General features: G+C 63.5%; 2 protein-coding genes and 1 long non-coding RNA gene across 5 annotated transcripts; 2 read left to right on the top strand and 1 right to left on the bottom strand.

Annotated features, from left to right (window-relative positions):
• The first annotated feature begins 701 nt into the window (after positions 1 to 701).
• On the top strand, positions 702 to 5,091 carry MRGBP (MRG domain binding protein). The gene is made up of 5 exons (XM_037006455.2): positions 702 to 952; positions 1,278 to 1,399; positions 3,348 to 3,429; positions 3,652 to 3,726; positions 4,334 to 5,091. The coding sequence occupies exons 1-5, from the start codon at positions 805 to 807 to the stop codon at positions 4,519 to 4,521; spliced, it is 615 nt and encodes a 204-aa protein (XP_036862350.1). The 5' UTR covers positions 702 to 804; the 3' UTR covers positions 4,522 to 5,091.
• A 24-nt stretch (positions 5,092 to 5,115) lies between these two features.
• On the bottom strand, positions 5,116 to 13,057 carry LOC140849432 (uncharacterized). Of its 3 annotated transcripts, none has more exons than XR_012131200.1 (4): positions 12,717 to 13,057; positions 8,230 to 8,296; positions 7,416 to 7,544; positions 5,116 to 6,102 (listed from the first exon to the last, which is right to left on the bottom strand). It is a non-coding gene; the product is annotated as an uncharacterized lncRNA (long non-coding RNA). The 3 variants fall into 3 exon arrangements; XR_012131198.1 differs by lacking the exon at positions 12,717 to 13,057 and adding an exon at positions 9,753 to 10,263; XR_012131199.1 differs by lacking the exon at positions 12,717 to 13,057 and adding an exon at positions 8,779 to 8,899.
• Positions 9,108 to 16,269, top strand: OGFR (opioid growth factor receptor). Its single transcript, XM_037006454.2, has 7 exons — positions 9,108 to 9,339; positions 11,679 to 11,747; positions 12,286 to 12,364; positions 13,065 to 13,143; positions 13,898 to 13,964; positions 14,411 to 14,559; positions 15,045 to 16,269. Exons 1-7 carry the CDS (start codon positions 9,175 to 9,177, stop codon positions 16,021 to 16,023), a joined length of 1,587 nt encoding a protein of 528 aa, XP_036862349.2. The 5' UTR covers positions 9,108 to 9,174; the 3' UTR covers positions 16,024 to 16,269.
• Positions 16,270 to 16,296: the final 27 nt, after the last annotated feature.

The raw sequence follows: 16,296 nt of genomic DNA, 5'->3' as shown, positions 1-16,296 counted from the left end.
GGCCCCAGCCGGCTGACCGTGGGTGAGGCTGACCACAGCTTTCACCGGCCAAGGGGCAGCGCCCGCCAGTGTGGCTCCAGTTGTTTCCTACGAAACCCGAGCGTTTGACCGGCCTTGGGCCAAGCCCAGGTCCTGGGCACCCGAGCAGACGGCCGGCAGGGCGACCAGCGCTCATCAGTACCCCTGGGAAAGGCGCCCACAGCACCGAGGAGGAAACTGAAGCCTAAACTGACTCTGCGCCTTGCCCGTCACAAACAGCTGGCAGGCCGCAAAGGCGAAGGGGACCCGGAAACGGGACCCGAGAGTCCACACCCGCTGAGGCGCGGAGGGCACTTTGAGCGGCGGGTCCTCCGCACGGCGCCGCGAAGGGCATGGCCCGCAGAAGGGGGCGGGGAGAAGCCTGCGGGGCGGGGCGGGGCAGTCCCGGCGGCCTTGATTGGTCAATGCTTCAGCGAGTCGGACCAAGCTCCGCCCCCGCCCTGCCTGGCTCCGCCCCGCGTCCCGGGAGCCCTCTGTGCCGCGCTCCGGTCAGGGGTCAGCCAGGAGCAGTCAAAGCCCTTGGGCGTCTGCGCGGGCAGGCCTCGCAGTGGCCTGTTTCTGCTCAACCCCGAGAAGCTCCGCTGTTACCCCGGAGCCGCCAGGGGGCGCCGCGGGGCCCGCTGGGCTCTACCCTCTGCGCCTGCGCTCTGCCGCGCGCGCCCCCGAGCGCCTGCCCGCCAAGCGCGCGCCTGCCGCGAGTGCGTCTGCGCGGAGCCGGTGGCCGCGCCCGCTCCCGCCGGGGGCTCGTCGCTGGGCGGCCGGGCCATGGGGGAGGCCGAGGTGGGCGGCGGCGGCGCGGCGGGCGACAAGGGGCCGGGGGAGGCGGCCACCAGCCCGGCCGAAGAGACGGTGGTGTGGAGCCCTGAGGTGGAGGTGTGCCTCTTCCACGCCATGCTGGGCCACAAGCCCGTCGGTGAGCCGAGCGCCGCCCGAGGCCGCGGACCCGCGTGGGGGCGGGGAGGGCCGGGGGCGCGGGCGGGGCCTCCCACGCCCACCCGCCGCGGCCACAGCCCAGCCCCTCCGCAGACCTCCTCCTACACCTGCCGCCCACCACCCGGCCACCGACCGCCGCCCCACCTACACCGCCCACCCACCCCTGCTGACCCCCCTACACCGTACCCACTCCTGCCCCGACCTCTGCTCCCGTCCGTAGCCCTCCCCCGCTGCCGCCCGTCTCTCTTCTCCCACTTACCTCCTTGCCCACCCCTCCCCAACAAGCCGGCCCCTTCCTCCCGCAGGTGTGAACCGGCACTTCCACATGATCTGTATCCGGGACAAGTTCAGCCAGAACATCGGTCGGCAGGTCCCTTCCAAGGTCATCTGGGACCACCTGAGCACCATGTACGACATGCAGGCGCTGGTGAGCTGGGCCTGGTCCTCCCTGTCCTCCCACAGCCAGAGCCCCTCCTTCCCCCAGGTGGAGCGGGCCACGGTGCGCCCTCCATGCCTCTCCCTGGGGTCTGTGCCCCCTGTCCTCAGGGAGTTTGACGCCCTGTGGACATCCCACGGGGAGCCAGTGTTAAGTAAGGTAGTTCTAAGTAGTAAACACAAACCTAGCAATAGCAGCAGGTTTCCCGTGTGGAACCTACTTTACTCTGGGTGGTCAGTGAGGGCCCTGCAGGGAGACAACCAAGGAGCCAAGGCCTGAGGGAGGGGCCCTCAGGCCATGGTCAGTCTTAGGGGAGGCCCCAGAGTACTCCGGATCTGAGCCATGTCAAGTTGAATGTGGTGGCTTCTGTGAGGACTAGGCGGGGTCCCGGTCCTTATGGGCCCCCCTGCTAGCTGTGTCTGAGAATGAGCCAGTTAACTAGGTAACCAGGATGGCCAGAAGAGACAGGTGTTCTAGGCAGAGGGTTGGCAGGTACCAGAGCCCTGTGGCAGCAGAGTTGGTGAGGACATGCACCTGGAGAGAGCAGTGTGGGGAGGGTGTCAGGACAGAGGGATGGGCACCTGTGCTGGGGTTAGGGCAGGCTCTGCTCCCCCTGCTGGGCTGGGTCCACGCCAGCCCTCCCCACTGAGGCCTGGGGGGCGCACCGCAGAGCCAAGAGCACGTGCCCTGGCCCTGGACGCAGACCCTGCACTGCCACCGGCCTCCTGTTTGCCTTGGGCAGGTCATTTTCGTCTCCTGGTTGTGGCATAGAAAGAGGGAAAGGTGCCTGTCCTCGAGGGCTGACTGCCCTGTCCGTGGGGAGGGCCCTGGGAACTCAGCACTGTTTCTGTGGGAAGCCACATCGAGGGCACACTGCTGAACTGAAGGAGGTCCCCCGAGGAGCAGCCTTGCCCCCGGTGAATTCCCATGCTCGGTGCTCCGGAGATAAGTGTGGCAGGGTCTCTGTCCTTGGGGGATCCCCCTGGGGAGCAGTGGGGACACAGACGGACACTGGCTCAGAGGAGCCCGCAGCTGCGACGCCCGGCGCGGGGCCCACATGACACTCGGTGCTACAGGACATCACCCAGGGCATAAGCCTGGGACAGGTGGCCATCTCCCCTCTCATCCGTACCCCTTATCCTGGCCTAGCGCTCATGGGGGGCTGGGCAGGACCTTGGGAGGCCATCTCCTTAGACCCCAGTTCTTCTGTGGGGCTGATGCTGGAGATGCCGGGGGCCTTACAAATGCAAGGCCCTGGACCACCCACAGGGTGGCCTGCGGGCCCTGGAGTCTGCGGGTTTGAAGCACCAGGAACTGCTGATCACACTTACAGGCTGGCCGCCTGGCTCACCCATCTGAGCTGCAGAGCGGCAGCCCCATTTGCGGAGCCTCCCGATCTAGACTCTTCCCGCTAGCTCACCTTTCCCTTTGCGCAGCTGTCCTGTGTCTCTGGAGTCTTTGTGCCTTCCGGCACATGGGGCCTGCAGGACGGGTGGAACCCTGAGGAGGAGCCTTCCACGGGCCTTGCTCTGCTGTCCGCACCTGGTTTCCATGGTGGTGGCTTCCCAGCCAACACCCGCCATGTCTGTCCACGTGGACAGGAGCCAGAGGTGCTCTAGCCTTTCCTCAGAGCTGTCACTCTGGACACGTCCTGGTGGTGCAGGGCCAGGCCAGGCCTGCAGGCAGGGCTTCCCCAGCGCCATCAGTCCCACCAGCAGCTGCACTGTGGTGTTGCTTTCTGCGGGTCTATCTCAAAGCCCAGTCCCTGTAGACGGCACAAGCGGGGAGAGCACCATGGTCCTCACCCCCTCAGGCCCCACTGCAGCCCTCCGAAACAGCTGTGTGCATTCGTTGGTCACTCCTGAATTTTTAGTGATTTGCAAAAAGTCATGTTTTTGTCTTTGTTTCTTAAAAAATGAAATGTTCTCTTTGCCGACAGCATGAGTCTGAGATTCTCCCCTTCCCAAATCCAGAGAGGAACTTTGTCCTTCCAGAAGAAATCATCCAAGAAGTCCGAGAAGGTGAGACTCAGGCAAGGTCAGACTTGGAATTGGAAAAGGCACGTCCAAGGGTGATGGTGTCGGGGTAAAGATCATGAGCCTCCAGGAGGAGTGTGGGTCACAAGCCTGCCTGGCCTGGGGAGGCCTGGGAGGGGTGCGCGTAGGGCATCCTCCAGCAGAGCCCCACAGCCCCACGGCCAGGGCTGCCCCTACCATGTGGGTGACCTCTGCTGTGTCCCTCAGGAAAAGTGGTCATTGAAGAAGAAATGAAAGAGGAGATGAAGGAGGACGTGGACCCCCACAACGGGGCTGACGATGGTAAGCACGGAGCGTACCCTGCACCTGCCCTGGGCCTGGGGACATAGCACGCCTCCCGGGCAGGCCTCCCTGCAGACGCCCCATGCACCCCCGCCCACAGTAAGTCTGCTAGAAGCCAGGGCTGCTCCGTCTGGCTCCTGAGAAGGCAGCTTCCATCTGCTCCAGCAGGAGCCTCGATGTGCGTGAAGTCATGCACGGGGCCGGCACCGTGAAGGAGCCACAGGCGGTCTGGCACCACTGTCCAGTCAGGCGGACTAGAGCGCACAGTGCAGGGGTTCTGCTTGGAGTAAAACCCGAGCCGGCCGTCTCAGTTCAGGATACAACCCGAGCAGCAAAGACGGCGTGGGGCCGAGCCACAGGTCCTCCTGGCAGGCCAGGTGCGTGGATGGTGTGGCGGGGCCTGCCACCCAAGCGTGTGGTGCCGAGGCCAGCACAGTAGCCAGTCCTCAGGGGGACCGGGCACTCTTCAGGCCACACGGGCGCCCCCAGCTCAGGAGATGCCTTTTGGGTTCAGTGTCGTGTGTAGATACAGATTTTTATGACTGAGCAGGAAGATGAAATAAAATTCTGTATATTCTGTTTTCAGCCAAATGATTTTGTCTCCCAGTTTTTTCATCTTCAGGAAGCTTGGGGAAAGCAACAGAAAAGTCCAGCAAAGACAAAGACAAGAGCTCCTCGGACTTGGGGTCCAGAGAAGGGCTGGACAAGCGGAAGCGCGGCCGCGTCACCGACAAGGTCCTGACCGCCAACAGCAACCCCTCCAGCCCCAGCGCTGCCAAGCGGCGCCGAACGTAGGGGCCCCACAGCCGCGGCCGAGGAGTGTGGGCGGGGGTGGGGGTGGGGGGCGGCGCCGTGGCCACCGGGCAGTGCCCCTCGGAGCCTGGGGGCTCTAGGGGCCTGGGAGGCCAGGGTCGGCACTCAGCTGGAGTCGTGCATCCAGGCTCTGTCCTCTGGACACCCACGGGTGCCCTGCCATCTGATCCGCTGCCCCTCCGGTGCTCCCTGGAAGCTGCAAGGGCCTGTGGGTCTGGGCTGCCTGGCGCAGAGTTGAGGGGCTCGGCCAGCAGCCCCACAGTAGCAATAAAGCGCTGCTCTCCCTCTGCCTCCGGGGGGCGCTCATCTTCCCGGTGACTTCCCCTCTGTCCACCCGTCTGTCTGTGAGCTGCCCTTCCTAAGCTGGCTGTGATCTCGGGAGGAAGTCGGGTCGCACGTGGCGCCCCCACCCGAGAAACCGAGAACTGGATGCTGGGCCTCGTTTATTTGTACTGTAATGATGTATATAATTTAGTTGGTACTTCACTATTTAATTTTTAAGAAACCTATTTTACTAGTGTTTTATATGAAAAAAATTCTGCAGAAGTTAAACGTGTGTTGCATTTTTTCTGAGCTGTTTTGTTTTAAGGTAATGACCATTGAAATTCTTTCTGCTCAGTTTTTATATGCCAGATACAGAGAATTCGTAGCAGTTATTTTTGTATTATCAGTAACTTGCAAACAGACCAAATGAGTGAGTGGAGGGGACAAAGGGCTGTGGGCTGACTGGAATACCCTTGCGTTTGCAGCATTAAAGCACAGAAAAGCAACCTGGGGTGTGTGGTTTTGATACCAAAATAAGTTACCCTTTCTACAACAGGAAGTTGTTACTTTTCCAAGATTTACTAACTGAAGCTTAGGTGGTTTATTAATTGTTCACTGGATACAATGTGTATACAAGTAACAGGTCCAGAGGAGTTACTTTGTTGAGTGTGACAAGCCCTTCAAATACAGAGCAAGCAGCCCCTTGCTGGGTGGCTGGGAGCTCGGCGCCTGCCAGCCATCCCCACCCGGCTCTTCATATTGACAAGCCGCAAGGAAACACGGCCTGTCTGCCCAGCAGAGCCCACCCCACCATATGGAAGCAGGAGGTCACACTCACTGCAGCCCACAAGCCGAGGCCAGGAGCCTTGTGTGTGGAGAGGTTGCCCTGCACCAAACCCACCATCACTTGTTGGGCCTTGAGCACTGCGTCCCACGTCCCCCACAGGGCTGACGGCACTTGGCACAGAAAGAGCATCTTGTGTCAGGTCGCCTGACCTGATTGGCAGCTGGTCTCCTACCTGCCACCCTGCCCTGGAGGCTAGAGCAGACAGACAGCATGGCTAAACCAGCTGGTTAGAGCCCCACAGGGTGGGTCTCCAGCGGGAGGTCCCCATTCTCACCAGTACCACACCCCCCGGGACGAAGTCTGGGATGTCACTTCCCGATGTGCCTGCCACCAGCGCTGCAGCCACTGAGATCAGGTCTTGTGATGCATGACAACAGGAACCACGCTCACTTCCAAATGTGCAGGCATGCCGGATGCCCCATCACCTGTGGCAGGTGGCAGGCTCTGTGCAGCTGAGAGGGAGGGAGCAGGGGGTCTCACAGCCAGTGCGAGGGCCAGTGTGGGATGCACCCCTGACCTCACTAGCAGTGTCCACCAGCCCCACTCAGTGCCAGGTCCTGCCACTGGGGTCCTGATGTGTGGGAGAAGCCTGACCCTTGAGAGTCCAGAACTGGCAGAGAACAGTGATGGGAGGGAGCTGGAGGGGCCGGGGCACACCTCACCGGGCTCTGGTAAGCCCTCCGCAACAGCAGGATCAGGGACCTCAGAACACGCTGAAAAAGCCCAGGCAGTAAATTGAACCTGCCTTGTTCAGTCATTTAACATTTTGCTGCCTTCCTGGAGGGGCAGGGCAAGCCCATCACAGCAGATGAACAGGTGGCCGCCCTCAGCCTTGGGCACCCTGCACAGGTCATGCCCCCACAGCCTTGAGCCTTTGGGGCCTGCAGACCTCAGCAGGGTTGAGGCCAACCTGAGCTTCCTGGGCGCTCAGGCTCAAGGGCCTCAGGTTCCCTGCAGGAGTCCCAGCTCTGGGCTGTGTGCTCCACACAGGTGGAATCCACAGGCTTCTGGGGCACTTAACCTCTCCCGATAGGACTAGGATTCCAGTCTGTGACTCGGGTCTTGTGCACGCTGACACGTAATGTGGACGCTGGATGGGGCCGAAGTGCAAGATGGCTGCACAGCAAAGGGAAACCCCTAATGGGTTGCACGGTTCACACTCAGTAAGACTATTAAAACGTCGTGGGCCTGGGACTGCACCTTCACAGAGGCTCTGCATCGACAGCTGGGCCTGACAGCTGCCCTGCTACTTTCTGCAAAGGCCTTCGATGCTTGAGGGGTGTCTGTCTCTGCTCTGCCCCAGCCCCAGACCCTGGTGGGCACTCAGGGTGCAGGGGGCACCTGAGAGGCTGGGGTGGGGGTGGGCAAGCTTGGACAGGTAACAACTGCAACTGGCTTTGCCTGAGGGAAAAAGGCAACCCTAATTTGAACCTGCCTCTTGAACTCGTGCAGGACCCCCAGCCGGGAGCAGGACCTCGTCCAGGCTGGCCACCTATGCTAGCACAGGGACTGCCCCCTGCCTGGCCGGTGGGGGCACACCCATGGGCATGGCATCCTGGGGCCATGGTGACTGCAGGTGCTTCTCGTGGCCCTTGCCCAGCCTTGGTGCTGTCTGGAGCACTGAGCCCACAGTGGGCAACCCTGCACTGCAGCACACAGGGCCCCCATTTTTCCTGCAGTAGGATTTGAGCTGCAAGGGTGAACACCCCTCTGAGATGAACCATGTGCAAATTGCACAACACCAGCTGAAGGTGCAGTTGGGTACCTGGAGTCTGTGACGCAGGAGGTAGGTGAAGCCTTGAGATCGACTCCTTGGGTGCGGAGAGCATCTGGTGTCCTAAACCTGAGAGTAGGCAGTGGGGGAGGCCATCCCATCCACGGCGGGCACACTGGGCTGGAACAGTGAAGCGAGACATTGTCCTGTGCTGCATGCTTGCCTCTCTTTTCTGGGGCAGAGAGTGGAGCCCGCCCACCCAAGTGCCCTCTGAGCAGCCAAACTCTCTGGCTGCCCCAGGACCCATCAGCGTGTGCATCCTCCGGGGTGTCACAGCCGGGGCCTCTAGAGCCAGCTGCCAACTGACTAACAGGAAGTGGCCCACCTGACACCCATCAGCAGCTCACTCCCCAGGAAACTTACCCTGGCCATGGATGGCAGACAATTTACAGAACTGCTCAGAGCTCCGTGCCTGTGGGGGGGTCACCACTGTCCTTTTAGAAAATGGGACAGCATGTGCACAGGCTCCAGCCATGTGAGACTGCACCCAGACAGTTAGTAAAGGTTGCTGCTGAGCCAGCCCCCAGGAAGGCTGCCAGCTTTGCCCATGGCCAGAATTGGAGGGTTTTGTGCAGCTCTTGGCTGTCACTGTCCACTGGCACAGGCAGCCCGAGGCCGGTGTGCAGGGTGAGGGGGAAGTCAGCGTCCTGGGGGGTTGGGCGTGGCCTTCTCCACCTTCATGCAGCTGTTACCACACAAGCAGCTTCCCCAGGAGCCCTCACAGCCAAATCTAAAAGCCACACTTAGGTTTTAGCTAACATTTTTGAAACAATAAAGTGGTATAGTAGCTACAGATGAATTTTACCTGCGGAGGCCGCTCTAAATTTCCATTTCCAGGCGGCGGTTCGCCAGCTTCGCCAGAGCTCCTGTGCCTGCTCAGCAGAAACATCAAAGGCAGATGTTAGGTGGGGACCCGCAGTCACCAGGAATTTGCATCTGAAGGTGACTCTCGGGTGTTCAAGATGTGCCAGTGTCAAGAGGGCAGCTACCCCAGCCTACAGGGGCCTCTAAGGGACACAGAGCTGGAGGGGCCTGTGCTGCACAGCCCAAGGCTGCCCCCGGTCATTTCTGCCTCCTGGGGTTGGGGCCTTTGCATGGCGCCTCCCCTAAGTGCCTGGGCTGGCGGTCAGGCCCACAGTGAGGCACGTTACCGGACTCAGCCACTGGCTGGGAAGAAACCCTCCCCCGGCCTTGAGGAGGCAAGCTGCCCAGCTGCGAATGGCCAGTGAAGGGGACGCAGGGGTCTCCATCCCACTGCCCCAAGAAGATGAGTTCTGCCAACAACCTGAGGGGGCCTGCACGTGGCTCACTCCCCAAAGGAGCCTCTGATGAGACCATAGCTTCAAGCCAATACCTGGGGGCTACCCCGGGGGATCTCCAAGGGGGAATGGGGGGACATCCTGGGGCGTCCTCTGGGGAGACAACTTCCAAGGAGTATCCTCCTGAGGGCATCTCTATGGGGAACCCTCTCGGCGGGCATTTTCTCTAGGGGCACAGTTTCTGAGGGACGTCCAGGGGAAGCACCCTTGGGGGGGCACTGTCCTTGGGATTGAATGGGGGCATCCGGGGGCATGACGCCCCGGGGCGGGCGTCCTACGGGCACCCTCTGGCCCGGCTCGTGCAGGGGAGGCGCGCTCCGGAAGGCGCCCCGCCTCCCCTCCCGCGGGCGCGCAGCCCCGCCCCGCCCCGCCCCCGCGCTTCCTCCCGGCCCGGGAGCTTCCGCCCTGCGCGGGCCCCGCCGGCGCTCAGCATGGACGACCCCGACTGCGACTCGACCTGGGAGGAGGACGCGGAGGGGGACGGCCAGGGCCCGAGCTCCGCGGGCAGCGACGACGGCGAGGCCGGCGCCCCGGGGGGCGCGGAGGACGAGGACCAAGACGCGGACGAGCGGGCGGAGCGGCCCGGCGCCCCCCAGGTGCAGCCCCGGCCCCGACCCGGGGGCCTCTCCCGGCCGCGGTGGGTGGGGGGCGAGGCCCTGCTCCGGGGAGAGCCGTCCCCGGGGGCCCGGGCGGGGGCAGCTCCCGGACACCCGGCTCGGGCCGGGCTCCCCCAGTGCGGCTGTTGCCCTCTTCTCGACCCCCGTCCTCCCGGCGGTACCCGCGACACCCTGAGGTCTGCCCCGGCCTGAGCCCCAGCTCTGGCCCGGCCAGGGGGCCCCGCAGAGGCCCCAGGCCTGACCGTAACGCCCACCTCCAGGCCCTAGACTCTGTCTCTAAATAGATCTCCGCCCTCTGTGGGGCTCCGGGCACTGAGGGAGCACCCCACCCTGCCTCACCGCGCCCAGGCCCCCTGCTGCCCCTCAGGGGGTGCAGAGCCCCCCCCACGCACCTGGGGCCGACCTCGGCCACCTGGGAAGGGCCTTGGGGTCTGCGTTTGCGTGCCGTGTCTGAGCAGAGGCTGCGGTGGTGCCCATTGGTCACTCGTTACTTGTGATCACCGCCATGCCTCTCCTGTACCGCTGGGTACTTGTCATTAGCAGCCGTTACTTTGTTGCAGTTGATTGTAAGCAGCAGGTTGCTTTTACCAGTAACGGTTACTTGTTACCACTAGCTACTTTTCCAAGGACCAGCGGTTTCTTGCTAGCATTTGCTGGGTGCCGCCTTCCACCCCGTGTGGGTGCCTTGCAGGTGTCTCGGCACCATGTCTAGGAAGTCTTGAGTTCCAACCTGTGTGGTCTCTGGAGTGGATTCTCCCCGTTGCGGATGGAGCTCCGGTGTTCAGGTGTACCTCTCTGTGTCCAGGCGTCAGCGAGGGGCCCCGAGGGGCCCCTGGGCCTGCCTGGGAGGCCAGCAGCCTCAGCACCTCTAGTGTCTCAGGCGGGCACGAGTCTTCGGGAGGCAGGCCGGGCAGTGGTCTCGGTAACAGGCTGGCGTGCGGGGCAGGAGTCGGGTTCTTCGCTGTGTGGATTAGGTGAGAGGATGCTCCCCTCGCCACAGCTCCGCGGGCCACGCTTCTGCAGCGGTGGGCCAGCGCCATGACTGACCGAGATGCCTGCGACCCCTGGACCCCCTCTCCATCTCCCTCCCGCTGTGGCTTCTGTCCTGCCGCGGAGTCCTCACCTTCCTCCCAGAACCCCGTGGCTCTCCCAGCTGCCCTGGGCTGGGTCAGATGTGCACTAGTGGGGCCGGCCTTACCCTGAGCCGTGTGCAGGGCCCTTGTCTGGTCACGACCTGTCCTCCTGAGCCACCCTGGGGAGGCACATGACCCCAGGAAGGAAGAGAAGCAGAAGCTGACAGAGGGGTAGGGCCAGCTTCTGTGAGTTTCCGTTTCATCTGCTGGCCACTGGCTCGTAGTCAAGAAGCAGTTGGCCCTGGTTTAGAAATCGGGCAGAGGGGCAGCCACAGATGGTGGCTGGAGCTCAGAACCATTTAGAGCATCTTGGGTGGGGATGGGGCCAGAGCCAGGGGACCCAGCAGCGGGCCTGGCCTCCTGAACCCCCTTCCAGGGTCCCTTTGCTCCTTCCAGGATCCTGGGACCTAGGTGTGCCCCTGAGATGAGCTGTCCCCACCTGTCACACCCAGGGGCTATATCCGCCGGGGCCCTTCCTCCTCTCAGCCTTGGACCCCAGGCTGGGCTCGGCCCCACCCCTTGCCCCCCGTCTTGTAAGAAGGTGGGACCTTCTGCATTTACCCAGCATTCTGGTCACCATCCTTCCAAGGACCCCAGGGTACTTGGCTTGCAGAGACAAAGGATGCAGAGGTTGGGGGCAGCAGCGAGCCTCTGGCATCTTGCTGAGAAGTCCCCCACAGTGGGGCTGGAGGCCAGGGGACGTGGGGTCCGGTCGATGAGTGGGTGGGATTGGGCAGGCCCGGACTGGCTCCCTGGGCCTTGGTCATTTATTCCTTAGACCCTGTGACAAGCCTCTGGGGCCCCTCGTAGGGCCGCAGGCGGTGAGGCCACTGCCCTTGGGGACACAAGCCTAGTGACAACTTAGAGCACAACACGGAGAGCCCTGGGGAAGATGAAGGTGCCGAGGGCAGGTCCTGGGGCTACAGTCCAAGTGGGGGTAGCCACCAAACATGGAAGGAGGAAGTGAAGCAATGTGCCTGCTGGTCAGGGGTCCTGAGAGCTGGAGTGGGTGGCAGGGGCTGAGCTCCAGCCCTCCCGGCCCCTGTGGTGTGGTTGACAGCTGGCCCGGGTTCTTGCTGCCCTCGCCAGATGGGGTCTTGCTGGGGATGGGACCTGCCTGGTAGACTGCCTCCAGGAATGGGGAGGATCTACCCAGAAGTCTCATCCCATCTCTTCTCTTCCTAGTCCAGGATGACGGGGGCCCGAAACTGGCGAGCCGTGCGGGACACACGCAGGTACCGGCACCACTACCCGGTAGGTAGCTGCCTGCGGCGCCCTCACACACGTGGGGCAGCACCCTTACCCTCTGCCCAGGAAAGGCCAGGTGGGCAGTGTGTCCCTCTGTTTAGACAGCGTCCCGCATCCTGCCGGAAACCCTGCCTGGGCTTGCTGCTCCATCCCCTAATCACAGGGTGATGCATGCGGCCCCCAACCTCTGAACCTCAGTGTTCCTGCCCGCAAAACTTAGAAGTAGTGCCAGCTGGGGTCATGTCTGTGGGAGGCTGTGCCATGCTCACCCCCTGGGCTGCCTTTGGGGTGCAGAGGAAGGGGACTGCGGTCCTGGCCCACACTGGTGAGGAGGGTGGTGGTCAGCAGTGGCTGCTGCCCTCCAGCACAGAGCCTGCAGAAGAGGGGCCCCAGCTGGGCACTCGGGGTCTTCGCTGGCCCTCAGGACATCTGGAGGTCTTTGGGCCAAGAGCGGCCGCTCCCGCCCCGAGGAACACTCTAGCCTGAGGGCCCCTCCGAGGTAGCCTGTTTCCAGGGATGATCCGTGCCCCCTCTGGCTCTTCAGGACTTGGTAGAACAAGACAGCAGTGGTGACATGCCAAACCTGAGATTCTACAGAAACAAGATCCAGTTCCTGCCGAACGGTGTGTACCGCCTGCCGCCCACAGCTCCCAGCAGAGGGTGGCCCTGGAGCCTGTTCGGGACGCCTCCCTCAGGGGGCCTGTCGCTCAGGCAGCCCCATGGCGCCTCCTGGAGGCTGCTGAGGGCACTGAAGGCGGCTCAGGCCCTGGTCTCTGCTGCCCTGGGGGAAGCTGCGCAGGTGAACTGAGGAGTGAGAATGGTTTTCCTGTTTTTAGATGGTTGGAAAAAGTTTAAGGTAGAATAATACTTTGTTTCATATGAAAATGATACGAAATTCAGATTTTAGCGTCCGTGAGGGAAGTTTCGTGGGAGCCCAGCCCCCGGCCCGCGTGCGCGCTGCGTGTGGCTGCCTACCTGCCAGGGTGGAGTGTCAGCTGCCGCGCCGTCAGGCTCAGCCGACTGAGCAGCCACCTGCGGGAGGCAGGCCGCGGGGTGGGCCTCGCTGCAGCTCTGATCAGCTGGCAGGCTACCCTCCTGCAAGGACAGGTGCCGTCTGGGACCACTGTCCTGAGGCACCCCCGGCCTCCTGCCCAGCGTGCGCTTCTGCTCGGGTCGGCAGTGGGGTCTGCAGTTGGGGGGTTGAAGTTATGAGCTGTGCACAACCCGGAGCTGCCTAGCCCTGGCTCCTCCGGGGAGGGGGTGGGGGGAAGGGGAGGGGAAGGCCACCCCTGCCCCATGCTGACCTCCCCGTGGGGCTCCTAGGCTGTTTCATTGAGGATATTCTTCGCAACTGGAGGGGGGACTATGACCTCCTGGAGGACAATCACTCCTACATCCAGTGGTGAGTGGGCGGGACTGGAGGGTGGGGCGCCGGCAGGGGGCCGGAGCACCCGGGTCCTGGTGCTCACTGAGCGGGCACTTCCTTTCTGGAGGCGCACTTTGGACTCTTTGCAGGCCATGCGGGGCCCAGGTGGTTGAGGGAACACTGCTGACCCACAGTCTGTGGGTTCAGTAAACTGGCTGAAAGCTGAAGCTGGACGTGGGGATCAGGAAGGGCTGCAGATGTGCCAGCTTGCAGGCAGCGAGGGTGTGTCCTGTGGACCCCAAGGGCAGCTGGGGCTTGCATGTCCCTTGGAGTCCCTCTGACATGTGGGGTGGCAGTATTCTAACAGTGGCTGAGGTGACCCTCAGCAGTGACCCTTGACATTGCCCTGCAAGCGCAGTGCTGTTGAGGCTTGCAGGGGCCCTTTCCTGGGTGCAGGGTGTCACAGGGCATAATTCAGCATTAGTGACAGGCAAGAAAACGTAAGACTAAAGAGAGCCCGGGCTGCCGTGGGGAATGGCCGGCAGGCCAGCCTCACCTCTGAGCGTGTGCACTGCACGCCCACCTGTCCTGTGTGCTGGCCTATGACGTCCCCCCCAGAGCTCTACCCGGCTTGCCCCTTGGCTTCATTGACTTGGAATCCCGAGCCCAAGGCATGTGTTGGCCTGGCCGGTCCGTCCTGGAGTTGAGTGGTGAGGCCAGAGAAGCTGCCCAGCTGGCATGTGCCCGACGCCTGCCTCTGACGGAGCCTGTGCTGTCTCTTCTCCCAAAGGCTGTTTCCTCTTCGGGAGCCAGGAGTGAACTGGCATGCCAAGCCCCTCACTCTCCGGGAGGTCGAGGTGAGCGCCAAGGCTGGGAGGGCAGGAGCTGTCATGCTCCCTCCAAACTGTCCCCACCCTGGTGCCCCTGACAAGCTTCTAGAGAGATCTGATCGGGGGGGTCTCCCAAGCCAGGGAGTCCAGGGCAGGGGCTGTGAGCAGGATCACAGTGGGGTTCTGCCTCGGTCTGGGCTAGAGTGGGGCCCCCCGGGAGGGAGAGAGGCCCTGGGGGGCCGAGGAGCACTTGCAGGAGGTGTGCCTGGGACACAGCATGTGTGTCCAGCCTGGGAGAACCACGAGCCCCTCCCGTGGCCCTCAGCTCCCCCAGGCCTGAAGCTGCCGCCTCGGCCCGGTGAGACCCGTGCAGCCGTCAGTGACAGAGCGTCTCTGCGCCCCTTCACCCTGTCACCCCACCTGATGACTGTCACATGACCCCTGAGCTCCCTGTCCATGGGGCTTTCCTCCAGGCATTTAAGAGCTCCACGGAGGTCAGGGAGCGGCTTGTCCAGGCCTATGAGCTCATGCTGGGCTTCTACGGGATCCAGCTCGAGGACCGAGACACGGGCAGGGTGTGCCGAGCCCAGAACTACCAGAAGCGCTTCCAGAACCTCAACCGGTGAGGCCGCCCCACAGCCTCCAGCCGGGTGCTGGTCAGGACAGGTGTGGGGGGCACTTGGGCAAGTGACGGAGCCCCTCGCCGGCAGGGTCGGGGCCGACCTGCTGGGGCATGGGGACCTAAAGGAAGTTGTGCTGGTCAGTCTGGCATCTTGGCTGTGGCCCCCCAGCCTGCAGGGTGTGGGTCAGCCGGCAGGGCCCAGCAGCTTTTCAGGGACCATGCCTGGTCCCTGTCCTAGAGGGTTGTCCTCTGGCCCGCCTCCAGCTATGCCTGGGAGGGTGTCCGGTTGCCGAGAGGACAGTCACCCTTCTAGAGGGGCGCCACTGCCCCTCACCCATGCTATCCAGGCTCGTGGGCCATTTCCTTGGGAGCTGGGGTGAGGCGGGGGCTAGTGAGCAGATGGGGATGGACATGGGGCCTGCGTGTCCCTGCCGGTAGATGCTGGGCTCCTAGAGGCGCTCATGCAGCCGCCCCTCCACCCGCAGACATGGCCACAACAACCTTCGCATCACGCGCATCCTCAAGTCGCTGGGCGAGCTGGGCCTGGAGCACTTCCAGGTGCCGCTGGTGCGCTTCTTTCTTGAGGAGACGCTGGTGCGCCAGGAGCTGCCTGGCGTGCGGCAGAGCGCGCTGGACTACTTCGTGTTTACTGTGCGCTGCCGGCACGGGCGCCGCGAGCTGCTGCGGTTCGCCTGGGAGCACTTCCGTCCCCGGTGCAAGTTCGTGTGGGGGCCGCACGACAAGCTGCGGAGGCTCAGGCCACGCTCGCCGCTCCGTCCACCCCTGCTGGTGGGTCCCAGGGAGGCCGAGGGGGAGGAGCGTGGCGGGGACCCCCTCGTCGAGGCTGGTGCCCAGGGTCATGCCTGTGGGCCTGCCGAAGCCAGGGACAGTGCGGCCGTGGAGCCCCCGGAGGCAGGAGGCCTGAAGGACCAGGGGGAGGAGGCCTGGGGCCTCGGGGAGGAGGGGCCGGCACCCCTGAGCCCCAAGGAGAGCAAGAAGAGGAAGCTGGAGGCGAACCGGCAGCGGCAGCAGGCCCCCGGGGAGCCCCGCCCCCAGAGCGCGTCGGAGGTGGAGACGATCGCCTTGAACCTGGAGGGCTGCGCCCTCAGCCAGGGCGGCGCTGGTTCCGGGACCCAGGAAATGGGCAGCCAGGACCCAGGAGAGCCCGAGCAGCCCTGCCCCCGGCCCTCGGGGCCCAAGGGGGCAGAGGAGGTGAGGAAGCGGAGGAAGGTGGACCAGGGAGCCGAGGACGGCCCTGCGGTGTCAGCTGGCAGCAGTGCCCGGATGCCCAGCCCCGCCTCATCAGAGCGCCCCACAGCCGGAGAAGGCGAGAATGGGGCCCCAGAGGAGGCAGACGGCCAGGTGGAGCCGGAGCAGGGAGCCCCCCGGAGCCCAGCCGCCGCAGGGCCCCCAGCAGACCAGAGGGCTGAGGCGGAGCCTTCTGCCAGACCCGAGAAGCCGTGAGAGGGGCGCCTGAGCTCTGGGAGCCAAGCCCACTGGGCTCCCTGCTGGTCACGCAGCCCTGGGAAGGCAGGCCCCACCCTCAGGGACAGCCAGGACTACCGCCCTTCCTGTGGCAACCTCGTGTCCCACCTCCCCCTCTGTGCCATGCCCCCCTGTGAATTGGCCCTTAAGGGTCTGGGGCTGGGACGGGGGTCCTTTTCTCAGTCTGGTGCTGAGACCTTTTCTGAATAAATTCATTTGACTTTGGTTTGCGCGTGGATGGTGGGCTTGCAG

This window comes from Manis javanica, chromosome 5, assembly GCF_040802235.1.
Source record: "Manis javanica isolate MJ-LG chromosome 5, MJ_LKY, whole genome shotgun sequence".
Lineage (NCBI taxonomy): Eukaryota > Metazoa > Chordata > Mammalia > Pholidota > Manidae > Manis > Manis javanica.
The sequence above is the reverse complement of the archived record's forward strand: the minus strand, read 5'-3'. Positions and strand labels throughout refer to the sequence as shown.